General features: G+C 41.1%; 1 protein-coding gene across 1 annotated transcript; it reads left to right on the plus strand.

Annotated features, from left to right (window-relative positions):
• Window positions 1–2,944: 2,944 nt before the first annotated feature.
• Window positions 2,945–16,113, plus strand: LOC118371167 (terminal nucleotidyltransferase 5A-like). Its single transcript, XM_035756500.2, has 2 exons — window positions 2,945–3,470; window positions 14,303–16,113. The coding sequence occupies exons 1-2, from the start codon at window positions 3,315–3,317 to the stop codon at window positions 15,332–15,334; spliced, it is 1,188 nt and encodes a 395-aa protein (XP_035612393.1). The 5' UTR covers window positions 2,945–3,314; the 3' UTR covers window positions 15,335–16,113.
• The last annotated feature ends 2,504 nt before the right edge of the window (window positions 16,114–18,617 follow it).

Genomic DNA, 18,617 nt, shown 5'->3' on the forward strand with positions numbered 1-18,617 from the left:
GTGGGAGACTGGTAGAGGGAGACTGGTAGAGGGAGACTGGTAGAGGGAGACTGGTAAGGGGGGCTGGTAGGGAGAGACTGACACCTTCCACAAACAAGCAAGCATGCGCGCACACTGAGACACTTCATTATAGCAGGGGTTATAACAGGGGTTACAGCAGGGGTTATAACAGGGGTTACAGCAGGGGTTATAACAGGGGTTATAACAGGGGTTACAGCAGGGGTTATAACAGGGGTTACAGTAGGGGTTATAACAGGGGTTATAACAGGGGTTATAACAGGGGTTATAACAGCCGTTATTAAATTGGGGTCTGCGAACTGCAGGGGGTGCGCGGCCAGATCCCAAAATATATGTATTTTTACATTGATTAACAACAACAGATGTAACTCATTTTCGCTAAAGGATCAATGGAATAAGTTTAGAAGGTGCAATACAATGTAATATTATTCATCTACAATTGATGTTCTTAATAACCCTGGACCTGGAGGCTAACTGGGATATTGACATTCCACCAATTATCCACATTTTTTCTTGTATTCCCAAAAATGTTTTGTTTTTTAACATAGATTCACTGTAATTTAAGTTTTAAAACTGCAACGGTTTATCTCTGCCTCATGGAAAAATGTATAGAATTGCAGGATATTAGCTTTAAACCTGTAACAACAAAATATCTCTCTGCCCCATGACAAAATAGTGTAGAATTGAAGGAAATTAGCTTGACAATTGCTAAATGTCTCTCCTATGTCAAGAGCCGGGCCTTTAACATTTTACTGCAGTGGGCTAAATCAGGGTCACACAGTGTTTCTTGGTAGCCTTAAAAACTTATTAGGGCTAGCGGGACACCTGTTGACAACTTCCGGTGAAATTGTAGGGCGCGCAATTCAAATAAATAATCATAACGATTATGGATATTAAACATTTAGGTACATACAAGTGTCTTATATCGGTTAAAAACGTAAAGTCTTGTTCATCTAACTGCATTGTCCGTTTTACAGTAGGATTTACAGCGAAAACATGCCATGCGATTGTTTGAGGACGGTGCCCCAAATAAAAATATTTTTCAACCAGGCTTCATGAAATCACAAATAGCGATTAAATATTCACCTATTCTTTGAAGATCTTCCTCTAACTTGCAATCCAAAGGTTCCCAGCTACAACATAGATGGTCGTTTTGTTAGATAAAATCCTTCTTTATATTCCAAAAAGTCAGTTTAGTTGGCGGCACCGATTTGAGTAATCCACTCGTTCAACATGCAGAGAAAGGAATCCAAAAAGCTACCGCTAAACTTTGTTAAAATAAGTCAAAATATGTTTCTATTAAATCCTCAGGTACCCTAAAATGTAATTAAATCATAATATTTCATACGGAAAGAAGTATGTTCGCACAGACTGATTTCCAACTCTGACTCCCAATACTAAAACTCAAAATTCTTCCTCGTTTGGGAAGAAACAAGCCTGAAACCTTGAACAAAGACTGTTGACATCTAGTGGAAGCCATATGAATTGCAATCTGAAAGCTGGATTTGGATATGACCCCACACTTTCCATTGGAAGAGCATGGGCTCTCAAAGAATAAATATTCTGCTTGGTTTTTCTTTGGATTGGCACCTACCATATCTATTGTGTTATAGTCTCACACATTATTTTAAATTTCTACAAACTTAAACGTGTTTTCTACCCAATGGTACCAGTTATATGCATATCCTGGCTTCTGGGCCTGAGGAAATTCAGAAAAAAGGACCCTAGCCCGTTAAACAAATCTACTTTGCAACAAAAGTATACACTTAACACACATGGTTATGGGCTTAAAATGTACTACATTTTGAGTTTACATCCCAATATTACACTTTATATACATCACAGAATATTGTATTATAACAAAACCTTTTGATATAGAAACACCTGTTTAGTAAATTATAAAATTATGAAAAATATCATTAATAACATTCAACCCATGAGGCCACTACATCATTTGACTGCAGGAAAGAGCTACAATGTTCCTTCCAAGGGCCTGAGACTTGGTTCATCAGTCCATGCACTGCCAATGTCATGAAGTAAAACTCCTTTAACAAACTCAAGTACTGATGATGGGTCCTTGATTAATTTACTATCACAAAAGGTCCCCGGATCCAAAAAGTTTGAGAACCACTGAATTATACTGTAGAGTGTGAGGTTGACGGCTGGTCAGGGCAGTTTTTAAAAGTGTGAATGATAGGTTACCAATAAAGACATAATGGAGATACAGATTACACTGTAACAGAAACAAATACTTCTAATCTTTTACCCTGGTGTGACGTTTTGATAAACATGTAAATCTCTCTAGGACAAGGTGACATTTATCAATATACTCACCTGTATTTAGCCCCAACAAATGAAACGTTAATTAGCTGCTCATGTGGCTATCATAAATAACTACAAAGGCCATGTTGATCTGGAGGAGACTGACGAATTGAGGCAAAAGTAAGAATCTCTGGATTAACTATCTAATGTTAGCTAAATATAGTAATTAATCATTTGGCTACATTTATTTTAATGGACAATTCAGGGATTTGTAGTTTTGCATGATGTCTACTTTGATGCTAAATAGCCTTTTTGAATCTAAGAGTAAATAGAGACACATATATTGATACAAGTCACATTGTCGGAGAGAGATTTCCATGGTTATCAAAACGTCATGCCAGGGTAAACCCATAGGAAACACAGCCCTTTATTTCAAGTGTTTCTAAAATCCCCTATGGGAAGAATGAATTGTGGAAAACGATTGGAACCATTTCCCTGTTTGACCACTAAGTGTAATGGGTATTATGGCAGCTCCAATGTGGTATCCTATGAAGTATCCTATGAAAGCAGCAGACTAGCCTCTACTGACGCAAGGGAAGTGGGTGTGTGCGCATGGCCTCTTGTAGTCTTCTGTATGTTGAAGTATTCATAAACCTCCCGCACAACCAATCAGGACGTTTATGTTAATCCCATTTTCTTTAAACCCGTCAATATGCTCTCAACTGGATTACAGTTAGAAGTGTTTCACAGTCACAGCGCAGAAGAGTTTTGGAGATGACAAACGGTTTAGTTTACCGATCTATGTTTTATATGTGCAGAACTCTCGGACCTTTAGCCTAGATTGTTTTGAAACGTATGTTCTAAGTGACATCTGAGAAACGCAACGAGGGCTATTTTGTATGATTTATTGAAGATTTCAAGTTTCATTCCAACTTCAAAAGAAACACCTATTTTGGGAATTGCTTCGGTACTGTCCATAATAGCCTACATCCACCAACACTACCGAAGATTTCACTACCTTTCCCCGTCCCATCATGTCCTTCGGGGATGAGTCGGAGCAGAGTCGGCGGTTGTGTGTGTTGTCTTGGGAGCAGGTGCAGAGGTTGGACTCCATACTCGGAGAGAGCGTCCCTATTCACGGACGCGGAAACTTCCCGACGCTTTCCGTACAGCCTCGGCAAATAGTCCAGGTGAGATAACGGCTTTGGTCTGGGGAGTTCTGGACCACAATCAGTCCGATAATGAGGGACGATGCTTTTCTCTAGCCTACTTCCAAACTCATCACATATCGCCTAACTGTTATTTATTTTTATTTTTTTAAATAGTTCAATATTGATTTAATTCAGTCTCATCACAAATTGCTTTAGTGAATGAATAGCCAACTCAGGAATGCGTGTGAAAGATTTTTTTTAAACACGCTCGCACGCACTCACGCTTGCACACTTTAACGCACATAGGCTACACACGCATACGCACTGTACAGTTGAATTTGAGAAGTAAGTAGAGTCAGGAAGGCGGTGTATTTTGGGAACATTCCAAGTCTAACCATGTCGTATTTATGTAATAGCATAATAATAGCACATTTTTCAGTGCTGTGGATGAGGATAAAAAGCTCCAATATTCTTCAAATATTCCGATACCATCTGTGAATATGCTTCTGTGCCCGTCCCTTTGGCATGCTAATACAATGTATTTTTTACAATAGTCTACTAAAGGTATTGGAATATCCACCCATTGCATTGAATCATGACTCGTGGATCCTGTTATTTACATTCACTTTAACAGACAGGAGGAGATCTCAAGGAGCAGATGATCTAATGCTTTAACGGACATTTTCCACTTTCTCATTCCAATCCTTCTGCGACCAGAGACATTTCATTGGTCTACAAAACGATACAACTTTTACACATAGAGGGAGAGAAAGTAAGGTACTGTATATTGAATTACAATTGGGCAGAGTATAGAGGAATTGAGAATGGAAAAGTTTCCTCTTGTCTAGTGTAGCTTTCATTAATGAAATGTAGGCCTGTGATCTGTATTGGTAGGTCAGACCTATGTGAGGATGTATGCTGTATCCATGTTGTTCTCGTAGAAAACACCCAGGCTGGAAAAGTCCCCAGTAGGCTCTGGCTGGCCATCCAGTCCCATACCACTGGCAGTAAGCAATAGTACACATCTTCAGTGACGTTTTCCCTTCCTCTCTCTCTCCTGCCTGGAAAACCAACTGATCCAACCCAGGACCAAAATGTTTTTTCCCCTTGCGGCCAGAAATATGTGTTCTTCGAGGTGTTCCACAGGGCTCTCAATAGGGGGTGTTTATTGAAAAACTGTCATCTAGATAACATCTATTTATGGTGTGGCTCCATATTGTTGTGTGTGTGCGCGCGCAGTGTCACCGTTGCTGATTTAGTGCAGTGGATTGTGGGTAGATAAGCCCACAATGGGTTGACAGTCCTGAGGAACTTCACAATAGGCCTCCACACACACACATACACACACATTGAAGAATAATAGTAAACACATCAAAACTATAAAATAACACATATGGAATCATGTTGTAACCAAAAAAGTGTTAAACAAGTCTAAAAATATTTTATATTTGAGATTCTTCATAGCAGCCACCCTTTGCCATGATGACAGCTTTGCACACTCTTGGCATTCTCTCAACCAGCTTCATGAGGTAGTTACCTGGATGCATTTAAATTAATTAGCAGGTGTGCCTTGTCAAAAGTTAATTTGTGGGGGCCTCCCGGGTGGTGCAGTGGTCTAGGGCACTGCATCGCAGCGCTAGCTGTCCACAAGGGACTCTGGGTTTGCGCCCAGGCTCTGTCCCAGGTCCGTGGGGCGACGCACAATTGGCCTAGCGTCGTCCGGGTTAGGGAGGGCTTGGATATTCAGAGTCTCAACACGCACCAGCGACTCCTGTGGCGGGCCGGGCGCAGTGCACACTAACCAAGGTCGCCAGGTGCACTGTGTTTCCTCCGACACATTGGTGCGGCTGGCTTGGATGCGTGCTGTGTTAAGAAACAGTGCAGCTTGGTTGGGTTGTGTTTCGGAGGACGCATGGCTTTTGACCTTCTTCCGAGCCCGTAAGGGAGTTGTAGCGATGAGACAAGATAGTAATTACTAACAATTGGATACCACGAAATTGAGGAGAAAAGGGGGTAAAAAATAAATACAAAAATTGAAATGTAAAAGGTCATTTGTGTTTGAGCCAATCAGTTGTGTTATGACAAGGTAGAGGTGATATACAAAAGATAGCCCTATTTGGTAAAAGATCAAGTCCAAATAATTCCATTATTACTTCAAGGCTTGAAGGTAAATCAATCCGGAAAATTTCAAGAACTTTGAAAGTTTCTTGAAGTGCAGTCGCAAAAACCATCAAGCATGAAACTGGCTCTCATGAAACTGGCTCTCATGAGGACCGCCACAGGAAAGGAAGACCCAAAGTTACCTCTGCTGCAGGGGATAAGTTCATTAGTTACAAGCCTCAGAAATTGCAACCCAAATACATTTTTCACAGACACATCTCAACATCAACTGTTCAGAGTAGATTGTGTGAATCAGACCTTCATGGTTGAATTTCTGCAAAGAAAACACTACTAAAAGACAACAATAACAAAAAGAGACTTGCTTGCGCCAAGAAACATGAGCAATGGACATTAGACCGGTGGAAATCCGTCCTTTAGTCTGATGAGTCCAAATTTGAGATTTTTGGTTGCAACCGCTGTGTCTTTGTGAGACGCAGAGTAGGTGAACGGATGAACTCCACATGTGTAGTTCCCACTGTGACGCATGAAAGAGGATGTGTGATGGTGTGGGGGTGCTTTGCTGGTGGCACTGTCTGTGATTTATTTAGAATTCAAGGCACACAACCAGCATGGCATCCACAGCATCTGCGCTTAGTGGGACTGTGATTTGTTTTTCAACAGGACAATGACCCAACACACCTCCAGGCTGTGTAAGGGCTATTCGACCAAGAAGGAGAGTGATGGAGTGCTGTATCAGATGATCTAGCCTTCGCAATCACCCGACCTCAAACCAATTGAGATGATTAGGGATGAGTTATACGGCAGAGTGAAGGAAAGCCAGTCAACAAGTGCTCAGCATATGTGGGAACTCCTATAAGACCTCCTGTAAAAGCATTCCAGGTGAAGCTGGTTGAGAGAATGCCCGAGATTGTGCAAAGCTGTCATCAATGCAAAGGGTGGCTACTTTAAAGAATTTCAAATATAAAATATATTTCGATATATTTTTTGGTTACTACATGATTCTATATGTGTTATTTCAGAGTTTTGATTGTCTTTACTATCATTAAACAATGTTGAAAATCGTACAAATAAAGAAAAACCCTTGAATGAGTAGGTGGGTCCAAACTTTTGACTGGTACTGTACATCAAAAACATGGTTTTCATGTGTTTGATGCCATTCCATTTCCTCCGTTCCGGATATTATTATGAGCCGTCCTCCTCTTAGCAACCTCCTGTGACACACATACACACACATACACACTACCCAGTAGGCCTACCCAGTGGTGTTATACAGCCGAGATTACATATCCAGACTTTGAATGTTTATTAGTGTGTCAGATCAGATCAGATATTACTTCATGTTAACAGTAGGGTGGAAGGGTGGAAGTAGAGCTATGGGTGCTAATCTGTTTTACTTGGCTTGGCCAGTCAAGGAAAGGGAACACACTTTTTCCAGGTTTGCTCATATCAAATTCAGGGTGTAGATTCTAGAATAGAGTAGAACACAGTAAGGGCAAAGCCTGAGGCAGATGTTGTCCAATGTTTTTGTTTTGTTCCTGCTCTCATTTCACCATAGTGAGCTTACTTGAAGTGAGCTCTTCTTTCCTGGGTGGGGGCGATGGCTTCCATTTCTGGGGCAGGATAAGGAAACTAGATTAGCTAGTTGGTCACACCAGTAACAGGGGCCTAGGTGGGCCAGGACTCTTGACAAGGTTGGCATGGTGTCAGTGTGGTAAGAGTAGACCCAAAGCACTCACACACTCACACACACACCACAATACTATCCCAGTCACCTGGTTCTGTTGTGGGCCCTGCCAGATTGTAAGCCAACTCCTCTTTCGGTCTATTGTTGGTGAGACTGATTGACACAATGACACCAAACGTCTCCATGAACATAGTTTGGTCTTACATTAAAGTGTATAGCTCTGTTAGACCTCTACATATAGGCGTGTGCTTTCCTGTTGCTGGCTTTCAAGGAGGCAATTGTGGTGAAATGCCAGCTGAACTCAACATTGGCCCATAAAATGAAATGGTATGCATGACTAGTTTTTCTTCTTCAAATCTCTCTCTCTCTCTCTCTCTCTCTCTCTCTCTCTCTCTCTCTCTCTCTCTCTCTCTCTCTCTCTCTCTCTCTCTCTCTCTCTCTCTCACTCTCTCTCTCTCTCTCTCTCTCTCTCTCTCTCCCACTCTCTCACCCTCTCACTCTCTCACTCCCTCTCTCTCTCTTCCTTTAGAATGAAGTCTCTTTAATTGGACTATTCTAGTTGTATGATAATATATACTGTATCACCAGTCTAGTTTTATGATAATAAACACTGTATCATCTGTCTAGTTTTATGATAATAAATACTGTATCATCATTCTAGTTTTATGATAATAGTTTTATGGTAATAAATACTGTATCAACAGTATAGTTTTATGATAACAAATACTGTATCAATAGTCTAGTTTTATGGTAATAAATACTGTATCAACAGTCTAGTTTTATGGTAATAAATACTGTATCAACAGTATAGTTTTATGATAACAAATACTGTATCAACAGTCTAGTTTTAGGACAATAAATACTGTATCAACAGTCTAGTTTTATGACAATAAATACTGTATCAACAGTCTAGTTTTATAGTAATAAATACTGTATCAACAGTCTAGTTTTATGATAACAAATACTGTATCAACAGTCTAGTTTTAGGACAATAAATACTGGTCTAGTTTTATGAAATAAATACTGTATCAACAGTCTAGTTTTATGGTAATAAATACTGTATCAACAGTATAGTTTTATGATAACAAATACTGTATCAACAGTCTAGTTTTAGGACAATAAATACTGTATCAACAGTCTAGTTTTATGACAATAAATACTGTATCAACAGTCTAGTTTTATAGTAATAAATACTGTATCAACAGTCTAGTTTTATGATAACAAATACTGTATCAACAGTCTAGTTTTATGACAATAAATGCTGTATCAACAGTCTAGTTTTATGACAATAAATACTGTATCAATAGTCTAGTTTTATGGTAATAAATACTGTATCAACAGTCTAGTTTTATGGTAATAAATACTGTATCAACAGTCTAGTTTTATGATAACAAATACTGTATCAACAGTCTAGTTTTATGACAATAAATACTGTATCAACAGTCTAGTTTTATGATAACAAATACTGTATCAATAGTCTAGTTTTATGGTAATAAATACTGTATCAACAGTCTAGTTTTATGATAACAAATACTGTATCAATAGTCTAGTTTTATGGTAATAAATACTGTATCAACAGTCTAGTTTTATGATAACAAATACTGTATCAACAGTCTAGTTTTAGGACAATAAATACTGTATCAACAGTCTAGTTTTATGACAATAAATACTGTATCAACAGTCTAGTTTTATGGTAATAAATACATTTACATTTACATTTTAGTTTTATGATAATAAATACTGATACCAGTCTAGATTTATGGATGAATACTGTATCATCAGTCTAATTTATTGAATGAATACTGTATCACAGTCTAGTTTTATGAATGAATGCTGTACCATTTCTACTCTAGTTTAATGGCTGGTTCAGGTGCCGTGACCACCCACAGCAAGGCAACTCATTCACCTCTGAGGAAAAACCCATAATCTGTTCCTGTTATCCTACTGACTGAGTATAATATGACTGGTCTTTGCCTTCTGGGCTGACTGGACCGGATGCCAGGGTCATAGACTACTAAACATCTCATTAATTTACTGATGCCATATACTTGTCTTGGCTGGGTCTTTCTGTGACTCTCTGTCCAGGCCAGGCAGTGCTCAAACTGGAGTTTAGAGGACCATGGGGCTTAGCTGGCTAACGGCTGTTTCTGAGACTGTTTTCTCACTGAAATAATATAACACATTCAGTTCAGTTCCAAATGGCACCCTATTCCCTATATAGTGCAATACTTTTTACCATGGCGCTCTAGTCAAAAGTAGTGCACTACATAGGGAACAGGGTGATATTTAGGCTACTGCCAGACTGAGGTAAATTAAATTCTAGAGGAAACCCTCCAGACTGGAGTAGGAATGCAAAGAGACCGTATGTAACGCCTCGCCAAGACATTGTCAACGCCACCGTCTGGTCAGTTTGTGGCTTTTTTACAAGTCTACTACTCCTGCTCGATGTCGAGAGGAAATGTTCCGCTCAACTTCACCAGGTGCTTGTTGCGTAATGCAGGAATGGAATGGCCTACTTTTGGAGAGGAGGTGGAAGAAGGGGGTTACTTCTAATTTTGGGAGACCCTTTTGTGTTATAAGACATTATAAGGGGATCTTTCAGGTTGACCTATTCCATTCAGTTAGACCTACTTGTCCTTGTAAAATATAAAACAGCCCATATAAGGAAAATACATCCTCCTCATCATTTGTTTCAGGCTAGCAGTATGTATGACTATCTGAATGGTCTCATCATGGGTTGATACCCTCTGCCCAACCCTATATTTAGTAAGGATGTTCTTACTGTTTATTATACTGAATATAAAAATAAACAACAAAAATATAAATGCAACATGCAACAATTACAAATATTTGACTGAGTTATCCCAGTCATTTGAAATACATTAATTTAGGCACTAATCTATGGATTTCACGTGACTGGGATATGCATCTGTTGGCCACAGATACCTTTTTTTTTAAAGTAGGGGCGTAGATCAGAAAAACAGTCTGTATCTGGTGTGACCACCATTTTCGTCATGCAGAGTGACACACCTCCTTTACATAGAGTTGATCAGGCTGTTGATTGTGGACTGTGGAATGTTGTCCCACTCCTCTTCAATGGCTGCACAAAGTTGCTGGATATTAGTGGGAACTGTAACATGCTGTCGTACACGTTGATCCAGAGCATCCCAAACATGCTCAATGGTTGACATGTCTGGTGAGTATGCATGGAATGCATGGAAGAACTGGGACAATTTCAGCTTCCAGGAATTGTGTACAGATCCTTACGACATGGGACTGTACATTTTCATGCTGAAACATGAGGTGATGGTGGCAGATGAATGGCACAACAATGGGCCTCAGGATCTCATCACGGTATTTCTGTGCGCTCAAATTCCCATTGATAAATTGCCATTGTGTTCATGGTCCATAGCTTATGTCTGCCCATACCAAAAACCCACCGCCACCATGGGGTACTCTGTTCATAATGTGACATAAGCAAACCGCTCGCCTACACAATACTATACAAGTGGTCTGAGGTTGGAGGCGGCTTATGGTAGAGAAATGAACATTCAATTCTCTTTCAAAAGCTCTGGTACACATCCCTGCACTCAGCATGCCAAATGCACGCTCTGTTAAAACTTGAGAAACCTCTGGCAATGTGTTGTGTGACAAAACTGCACATTTTAGAGTGGCCTTTTATTGTCCCCAGCACAAGGTGCCCCTGTGTAATGATTATGCTGTTTAATCAGCTTCTTGATATGCCACACCTGTCAGGTGGATCTTGGCAAAGGAGAAATGCTCACTAACAGCGATGTAACAAATTTGTGCAGAAAATTTGACTGAAATAAGCTTATTGTGCATTTTGAGAATTTCTGAGATCTTTTATTTCAGCTCATGAAACATGGGACCAACAGTTTACATGTTGCTTTTATATTTTGGTTTAGTATATAATTAGTACTGCTCTTAGCTTAGTTCAACCTAATTCCAATAGACATACATATTTATTTGTATTCATTGAACCATACAGTAAATTCCTATATATGCAACGTTGATTATTCCACAAGGACTATGGGAATTGATTAATATATATTCTGGTTTTCACAGAATATTCAGGATGTTTTTAATATTCTGAATGTTTTTATTAGTGACCATCTGTCCAGAGGGTATCATCTGTCTAGAGGTTTACCAATAGAAACGGATTGCTTTTCTCATTGGAACACAACACAGATGTGCACAGCAGGGCTCCTTAAAGTGCTTTTATTGGAAAAATCAATTCTCTGTTATTTCCACCCCTAAAAAGGACTGGCTTTGAAAATCAACATTCTTTAAAGGAGGTTACAATTAAGGCCTGAAAAGATGCAATAGTTTGGGAAGAGAAGGAGCCCAACACACATATTATGCATGTCTCAATTTGTCTGTTTTTTTAGTCTGCCTTTGTTTTTAGGTTGGGAGGCAGGAGGCCGTTACCTAAATTCATGAATGGGGATCTAGCTACATAAGTCAGGCAGCAGAGACTTGGCAGGATACTCTGCTTTCCTAGCATAGTGGTGAAGCCAACATAACCTAATTCCTCAGACACAGCTTTGTGTGTGTGAGTGTTTCTATGCGTGTGTGTGTATGTGCATGCGTGCGTGCGTGTGTTTTCCGAAACAAAAGTACATACTCCCCTTTGGGCACAGATGCCAATTCAACGTCTACTCCACGTTGGTTCAACATGATTTCATTGAAATGAGGTGGAAACAACGTTGTTGATTCAACCAGTTTGTGTCCAGTGGGTCAGGAAACATTCCTATCCTGAGCTGGTTAAAACCATATTTCACTGTGGGTGGTGACTCATACAGATATCAATTGTTTAATGAAATGTTGGCACTGTAGCAAAGTTGTGGACAACAACTGCATGAAAGAGGTATTTTGATAGTAGGGAAAGTGGATAGCTTATGTTGTAATGTCTGTCTTAGGCTTAACTTGCGAATCCCTCCCTTGGAAGGGATTGTGTGAATGTGTACGTATACAGACTAGATACCTGGTTGAAAACTTGGATCAGTGTCTGGATAAATATACCAAGTGTGTGTACTTGGTAACCATGGTCATGCCTGTTAAGGATTGTCCCAGTTTCTTGATTTCCTCTTTGGAGAGCTGGAACAGTCAGGAAGCTTGAAATATCTCAGCTGCCTTTTCTTAGCTTCAGCAGTTTCCCTTAACTCCAGGATCCACCCCTGACGGTTCTGTTCTGTGACCCAATAAGCTCGTGAACCATATCTTTGCCAAGTATGTTGGCACAATCATACCAGAGTTTTTATAAGTTCACAACCCAACCCCATTTGTCTACGTCACACAGATCTGTACGTTTTCTTCTAGATTATCTTCAGGTCAGCTGGAGTTCCTCCTGAAGTTAGAGACAAAAATACAAGCCCTGGCTTGCTGTGTCCCGCAGAGAAATCTCTGATTCTCCATGCATAACTAAGGGGACTTTAGGTCCACCCGTTCTACATTCAGCTGAGCTACAGTAACTCTGTATTGTGGGCTTTTTACAAGCTAGAGACTATATGTAGGACAAGGGACTTTAAAGTAGCTGGCAAGCATAGGGGATATTATTGTCCAGTCAGAGGGTTTTCATTTCTTCAGTGTCATCTCTCTGGATAAGAGAAAGAGAGATATTTGTATTTTTTATGAAAATAGGGAGTTCATGATCATATTTAAAGGCTGTGCATTGGAAAAACAGAAATTAATGATTACATTTGTTATTTAATGTTGTTGCCTGTCATTATTTGGGTCATTCCACCAATTCAGTGTCTATTAAGAAGTGTAACTTGATTCCGCTTCATTTTAGCATTCTGTCATAATGAGCACATGTTCAGGAACATGTTTTCCCATCTCAAGAGGTTCAATTTAAAAAATGACAATAGTAAAGTAGCAGGGTTGACCGTAACAGGATTGCCAATTCCATCATGAATCAGCCATGAATCCTCTCATGACAGGGGGAATGGAAGCTTGTTGTTTGCAACTGGGAGTGGCAATTGAATGCAAGCTTCACAAAAACTAAATTAAATTGATAAAACATTTCTAGCCTGTCTATCTATAGGTAAAAGGCTTGACGTGTTGTACTCAACCCGCTCAGTTTTCCACCACAAAATACCAGAAGATTGTCCAAAAGAGTAGAACCAGCTATTAGATGTTCAATATTTCTTGTGAAAAAAATATTTTAAAAGGAGTAACTTCACCATATTAAAATGATAATTAAGTTCACTTAACGGAGCTGACCTTCAAATGAGGGACAGATGTAAATGAGTCACCAATCACATGAAATAAATAATCATCTTCAGAAATGACTTTGTCAAAGCAACAAAATAACAATGTTGGTGAAACTTGGAGACATTTTTGGATTTAGTGGGTTGAAATCTTCCTAGAACTGACATGGGGTTGATGAAGGGACATGTCAAAATGTTGAATTCTTTTTTTAGAAAGAATTTATTGACTTCTCAGTCTGGTATAAGGAACTTCATTTAATATAACAGGCTTTTCAAATTCAATATTGGTTCACAATTTCTACTTAAAATATCAAATGGATAATGGAGTCCCTCTCTATTCCCATCCACACAACAAATTATTGTATGCTATTATTTTGTTTTTACTGTTACGAACATTGGCTGAAAGCTAGGTGAACCATTCCTTGATTGAAATGGAAATATTACCATTTCAAAAGAAGAGGGATTGACCATTATAGCAACGTTTCGACTTGCAGTGGCATGTTATCTCTCTATCACACAGATGTCAAACTCATTCCATGGAGGGCTGTCTGCAGGTTTTCACTCCTCGCTTGTACTTGATTGATCAATTAAGGCCACTGATTAGGTAGGAACTTCCCTCACCTGTTGTCTAGGTCTTATGTTGGACACAAAATGAAAGGAAATGCCCAAAACCACCAGACACTCGGTCCTCCAGGAATGACCTGCTTTCTCAGATCAATTGCAAGAAAACAAATGACTAAAAAACGTATTTGATTGGGGAAAAAAATCGACAATAAAGTGTCTTTCTAATAGTATCTCTCAGATCACTCACCCATGTCTCTGTCTCTCCTGTGCAGGTGGTTCGGGCGCGACTGCAGGAGCGTGGTGTGGTGGTCCGAGATGTGAAGCTGAACGGTTCAGCAGCCAGTTATGTGCTCCACCAGGACACGGGCCTGGGCTACAAGGACTTGGACCTCATCTTCGGCCTGAACCTGACTGATGACAATACCTTTCGTGTGGTCAAAGACGTGGTCCTGGACAGCCTGGTGGACTTCCTACCTCCGGGGCTCAGCCGTGTCTCGCCCATGACCCTCAAAGAGGCCTACGTCCAGAAGCTGGTGAAGGTGTGCAACGACACAGACCGCTGGAGCCTGATCTCCCTCTCCAACAACACGGGGAAGAATGTGGAGCTGAAGTTTGTGGAATCCCTCCGAAGGCAGTTTGAGTTCAGCGTGGACTCGTTCCAGATCGGCCTGGACTCACTGCTGCTGTTCGACCGCTGCTCAGAGACGGCCATGTCCATGTCTGAGAGCTTCCACCCCACTGTGGTCGGAGAGAGCATGTACGGGGACTTCCAGGAGGCCCTGGGACACCTCCGCACCAGGACCATAGCCACGCGCAGCCCCGAGGAGATCCGGGGCGGAGGACTGCTGAAGTACTGCCACCTGCTAGTGCGGGGATTTAAACCGGACTCAGAGGCTCAGATGAAGCTTCTGCAGCGCTATATGTGCTCACGCTTCTTCATCGACTTCCCGGACATTGGCGAGCAGCAGCGGAAGCTGGAGGCGTATCTCCAGAACCACTTCAACGGCATGGAGGACAAGCGCTACGACTGCCTGGTGACGCTGCGGCATGTGGTGGACGAGAGCACCGTGTGCCTGATGGGACACGAGCGCCGCCAGACACTGGCACTGATCTCGGCACTAGCGCTACGGGCCATGGCAGAGCAGAACGCCATCCCGGCCCTGGCTAACATCACCTGTTACTACCAGCCGGCGCCTTATGTCAGAGACGTCAACTTCAGTAACTACTACATAGCGAGGGTCCAGTCGCCCATGAGTAGCTCTTATAGTAACTCTTACCACAGGACATGGCTGCCTTGTAGCTAAATGAGGTGGATCAGGGGACTATGTTTTTTTTTAAGCTTCTAGTTTCCCAAATGGTAGCCTATTCCCTACGTAGTGCACTACTTTATATTACCAGGAAACTATATAGGGAATAGGGTGCCATTGTAGACGCACCCTCTGTCTTATAGTAACGTGAGCTGAGCAGTTCGATAGAGTGCTTTGCTCAGTCCACCTGTAGCAAAATGGCTTCTTGTGGGAGACTTGAGGACAACGTCCACTGAGGACCAAAAAAAGGAAAAATTGTATTGTATCTTTTTGCCAAATCTTCAGTTGCAACCCATCCCACTAAATTATATCAATGAATACTGCTGTAAATCTGATTTGAGCCGTTGTTATGATGTTTGATCTTTTCTGTTCTGAAGCGTTGGCTTCTTTTCGTATATGTACGATGAAGACTGGTGGTCTATTTTGATGTGTGTAGAATGGTTGAAATGTGACGGAAGAACTTTTCAGCTTCCCAGTCTTGAAGTATATTTGGATCCATAAAAGGAAATGTAAATAAGAAACCAGGAAGCTGTATTCTGTTCTGACTGTGGTTTCAAATGGCCTTTTCCTTAAAAACGTAAGGACCAAAGCATTCAGTTCTTCTTAAAACAGACTTTTGTGATTCTAAGTGCCTGAAAAACCAACCGACATCTTATAGTAGTTTGATCTGTAAATGAAATAACTGTATTTGAATCTATTTCACCCAGGTTACTGTACATTTCTATATCCAGGGTCAGGGTATTTCCTTTTCAAATAATAAAACATTTAAATGGAAACATTGGTATGATTTCTTTCTTTCTCAGTCTACACATTCCTAATGGTTTCAAGAATATGTTGTATATAATAATAATAATAATAATAATATATGCCATTTAGCTGACGCTTTTATCCAAAGCGACTTACAGTCATGTGTGCATACATTCTACGTATGGGTGGTCCCGGGAATCGAACCCACTACCCTGGCGTTACAAGCGCCATGCTCTACCAACTGAGCCACAGAAGGACCATATGTACTGGATGTACACTATATATACAAAAGTATGTTGACACCCCTTCAAGTTATTGGATTCTGCTATTTCAGCCCCACCCGTTGCTGACAGGTGCATAAAATCGAGCACACAGCCATGCAATCTCCATAGACAAACATTAACAGCAGAATGTCCTTACTGAAGAGCTCAGTGACTTTCAACATGGCACCGTCATAGGATGCTACATTTCCAGCAAGTCTGTTCATAACATTTCTGCCCTGCTGGAGCTGCCCCGGTCAACTGTAAGTTCTGTTATTGTGAAATGAAACGTCTAGGAGCAACAACGGCTCAGCAGCGACGTGGTAGGCAATACAAGCTCACAAAATGGGACCGCTGAGTGCTATAGAGCGTAGCATGTAAAAATAGCCTGTCCTCAGTTGCAAAATTCACTACCAAGTTCCAAACTGCCACTGGAAGCAAAGTCTGCACAATAACTGGGAGCTGGGAGCTTTATGAAATGGGTTTCCATAGCTGAGCAGCCGCACATAAGCATAAGATTGCCATGTGCAACGCAAAGTTTCGGGCTGGAGTGGTGTAAATCTCACCACCGCCGTGGAAATGCATTCTCTGGAGTGATGAATCACGCTTCACCATCTGGCAGGCCGACGGACGAATATGGGTTTGGTGGATGCCAGTAGAATGCTACCTGCCTGAATGCATAGTCCCAACTGTAAAGTTTTGTGGAGGAGGAATAATAGTCTGGGGCTGTTTTTCATGGTTCGGGCTAGGCCCCTTTGTTCCTGTGATGGGAAATCTGAACGCTACACCATCCAATGACATTCCAGACAATTCTATGTTTCTAACTTTGAAGTAACAGTTTGGTGAAGGCCCTTCCTTGTATCAGCATGACAGTGTCCCCGTGGACAAAGCAAGGTTCATACAGAAATCTTTTGTCGAGATCGGTATGGAAGAACTTGTCTGGCCTGAACAGAGCCCTGACCTCAACCCCATCATGCACTTTTGGAATGAATTGGAACGCTGACTGTGAGCCAGGACTAATCGCCCAACATCAGTGCCCAACCTCACTTATGCTCTTCTCTCTGAATGGTAGCAAGTCCCTTCAGCAATGTTCCACATTGCTGGAACCCACATACTAGGTTCCAGCACATCCCATTGGAATGAGAAGACACAGACACAAACATGAAGGGCGAGTAGGTGAAGTGTCTGTACCTGTATGCCTTAACAGAGACATTCAAGGTGCAATCTACAATATTTATAGCTGTTTAATTGTCCTTTCCATTAATGGTATACCTATACACATACCCCATCCCTCAGCTTTATAGAATGCCGGGGCTGCTGTTTGTTGAAATACAAATGATCCCATCGGTCTGACACCAATGCCCGAAGACACATACAAACACTTCCTTGTTCTGTTCCCGCCCCCTCAGCGTTACCATGGGAATCTGAATCCCCTCTGCCCTCATAGCCATCCATACATTAGCCATTTAGTTCCGCCTGCATGTCATCCATCACATCCAATGAGGGGTTTCCTTGCCCCCCTGTCTCAATGGATAGAGGGGAGAGAAGAGGAAATGGCTGTTGCCTGTCTTGGATGAGTTGCATTCTGTGTGTTTTGGTTGAGCAGGCAGCTGAGGGCCAGGTGGTAAAATGGAGACGTTTGACCAGAGTTAGTATTTTATATCAATGCATGCCTTTTGCAGACTATCAACTTCAGCTTACAGGATTCTTTTTTACACTCATCATAAATGTTAAGCATTACCCCACGCTCATCACTGAATTCACTTACCACCCCACACAGGGTGTTTCTATAGCCGGGTCCTAGATCTGTTTTTGTTATTTCTCTCTTGCCATTGGCCATATACGAGTTGGCTATACAGCATAAACAGATCTGGGACCAGGCTAGGGCTCTATTCAATCCGAATTATGGAAGGTCAGCTTTCCAATGTGATTCAAATTTAAAGGCAATGTTCCGCTTTAGTGGAGACTGCGTTCACGGAAAACGCTGCATATGTCAGCTTATCAGTAAATTATCTTCACATTTCTATCGCAGAGTCTGTAAAACTTCTTTCTCTGAACTTTGACCTTGGTGTGTTCTACAAGTCTGAACCCTAGTACTTTACAACATCTGGCAGTGGAGAGTAGGGTGAATGCACCCCATGAACGTTGCATCTAATATAAACAGAACACAGTGTCTATGGCCTGTTACTATAACAGTTAACATTACAGTTCATTTGGGAGGGAAAGAGTCTGACATCGTGATTAAAGAGGCAAGATGAAAATGTGACGAGGGA

The sequence above is a fragment of the Oncorhynchus keta genome, chromosome 19, assembly GCF_023373465.1.
Source record: "Oncorhynchus keta strain PuntledgeMale-10-30-2019 chromosome 19, Oket_V2, whole genome shotgun sequence".
NCBI classification, from domain to species: domain Eukaryota; kingdom Metazoa; phylum Chordata; class Actinopteri; order Salmoniformes; family Salmonidae; genus Oncorhynchus; species Oncorhynchus keta.

Coding starts and splice junctions, on each gene's coding strand:
- LOC118371167 (XM_035756500.2), top strand. CDS start 3,315: ATGTCCTTCGGGGATGAGTCGGAGCAGAGTCGGCGGTTGTGTGTGTTG. Junction 3,471..14,302: donor AGCCTCGGCAAATAGTCCAG/GTGAGATAACGG, acceptor TCTCCTGTGCAG/GTGGTTCGGGCGCGACTGCA.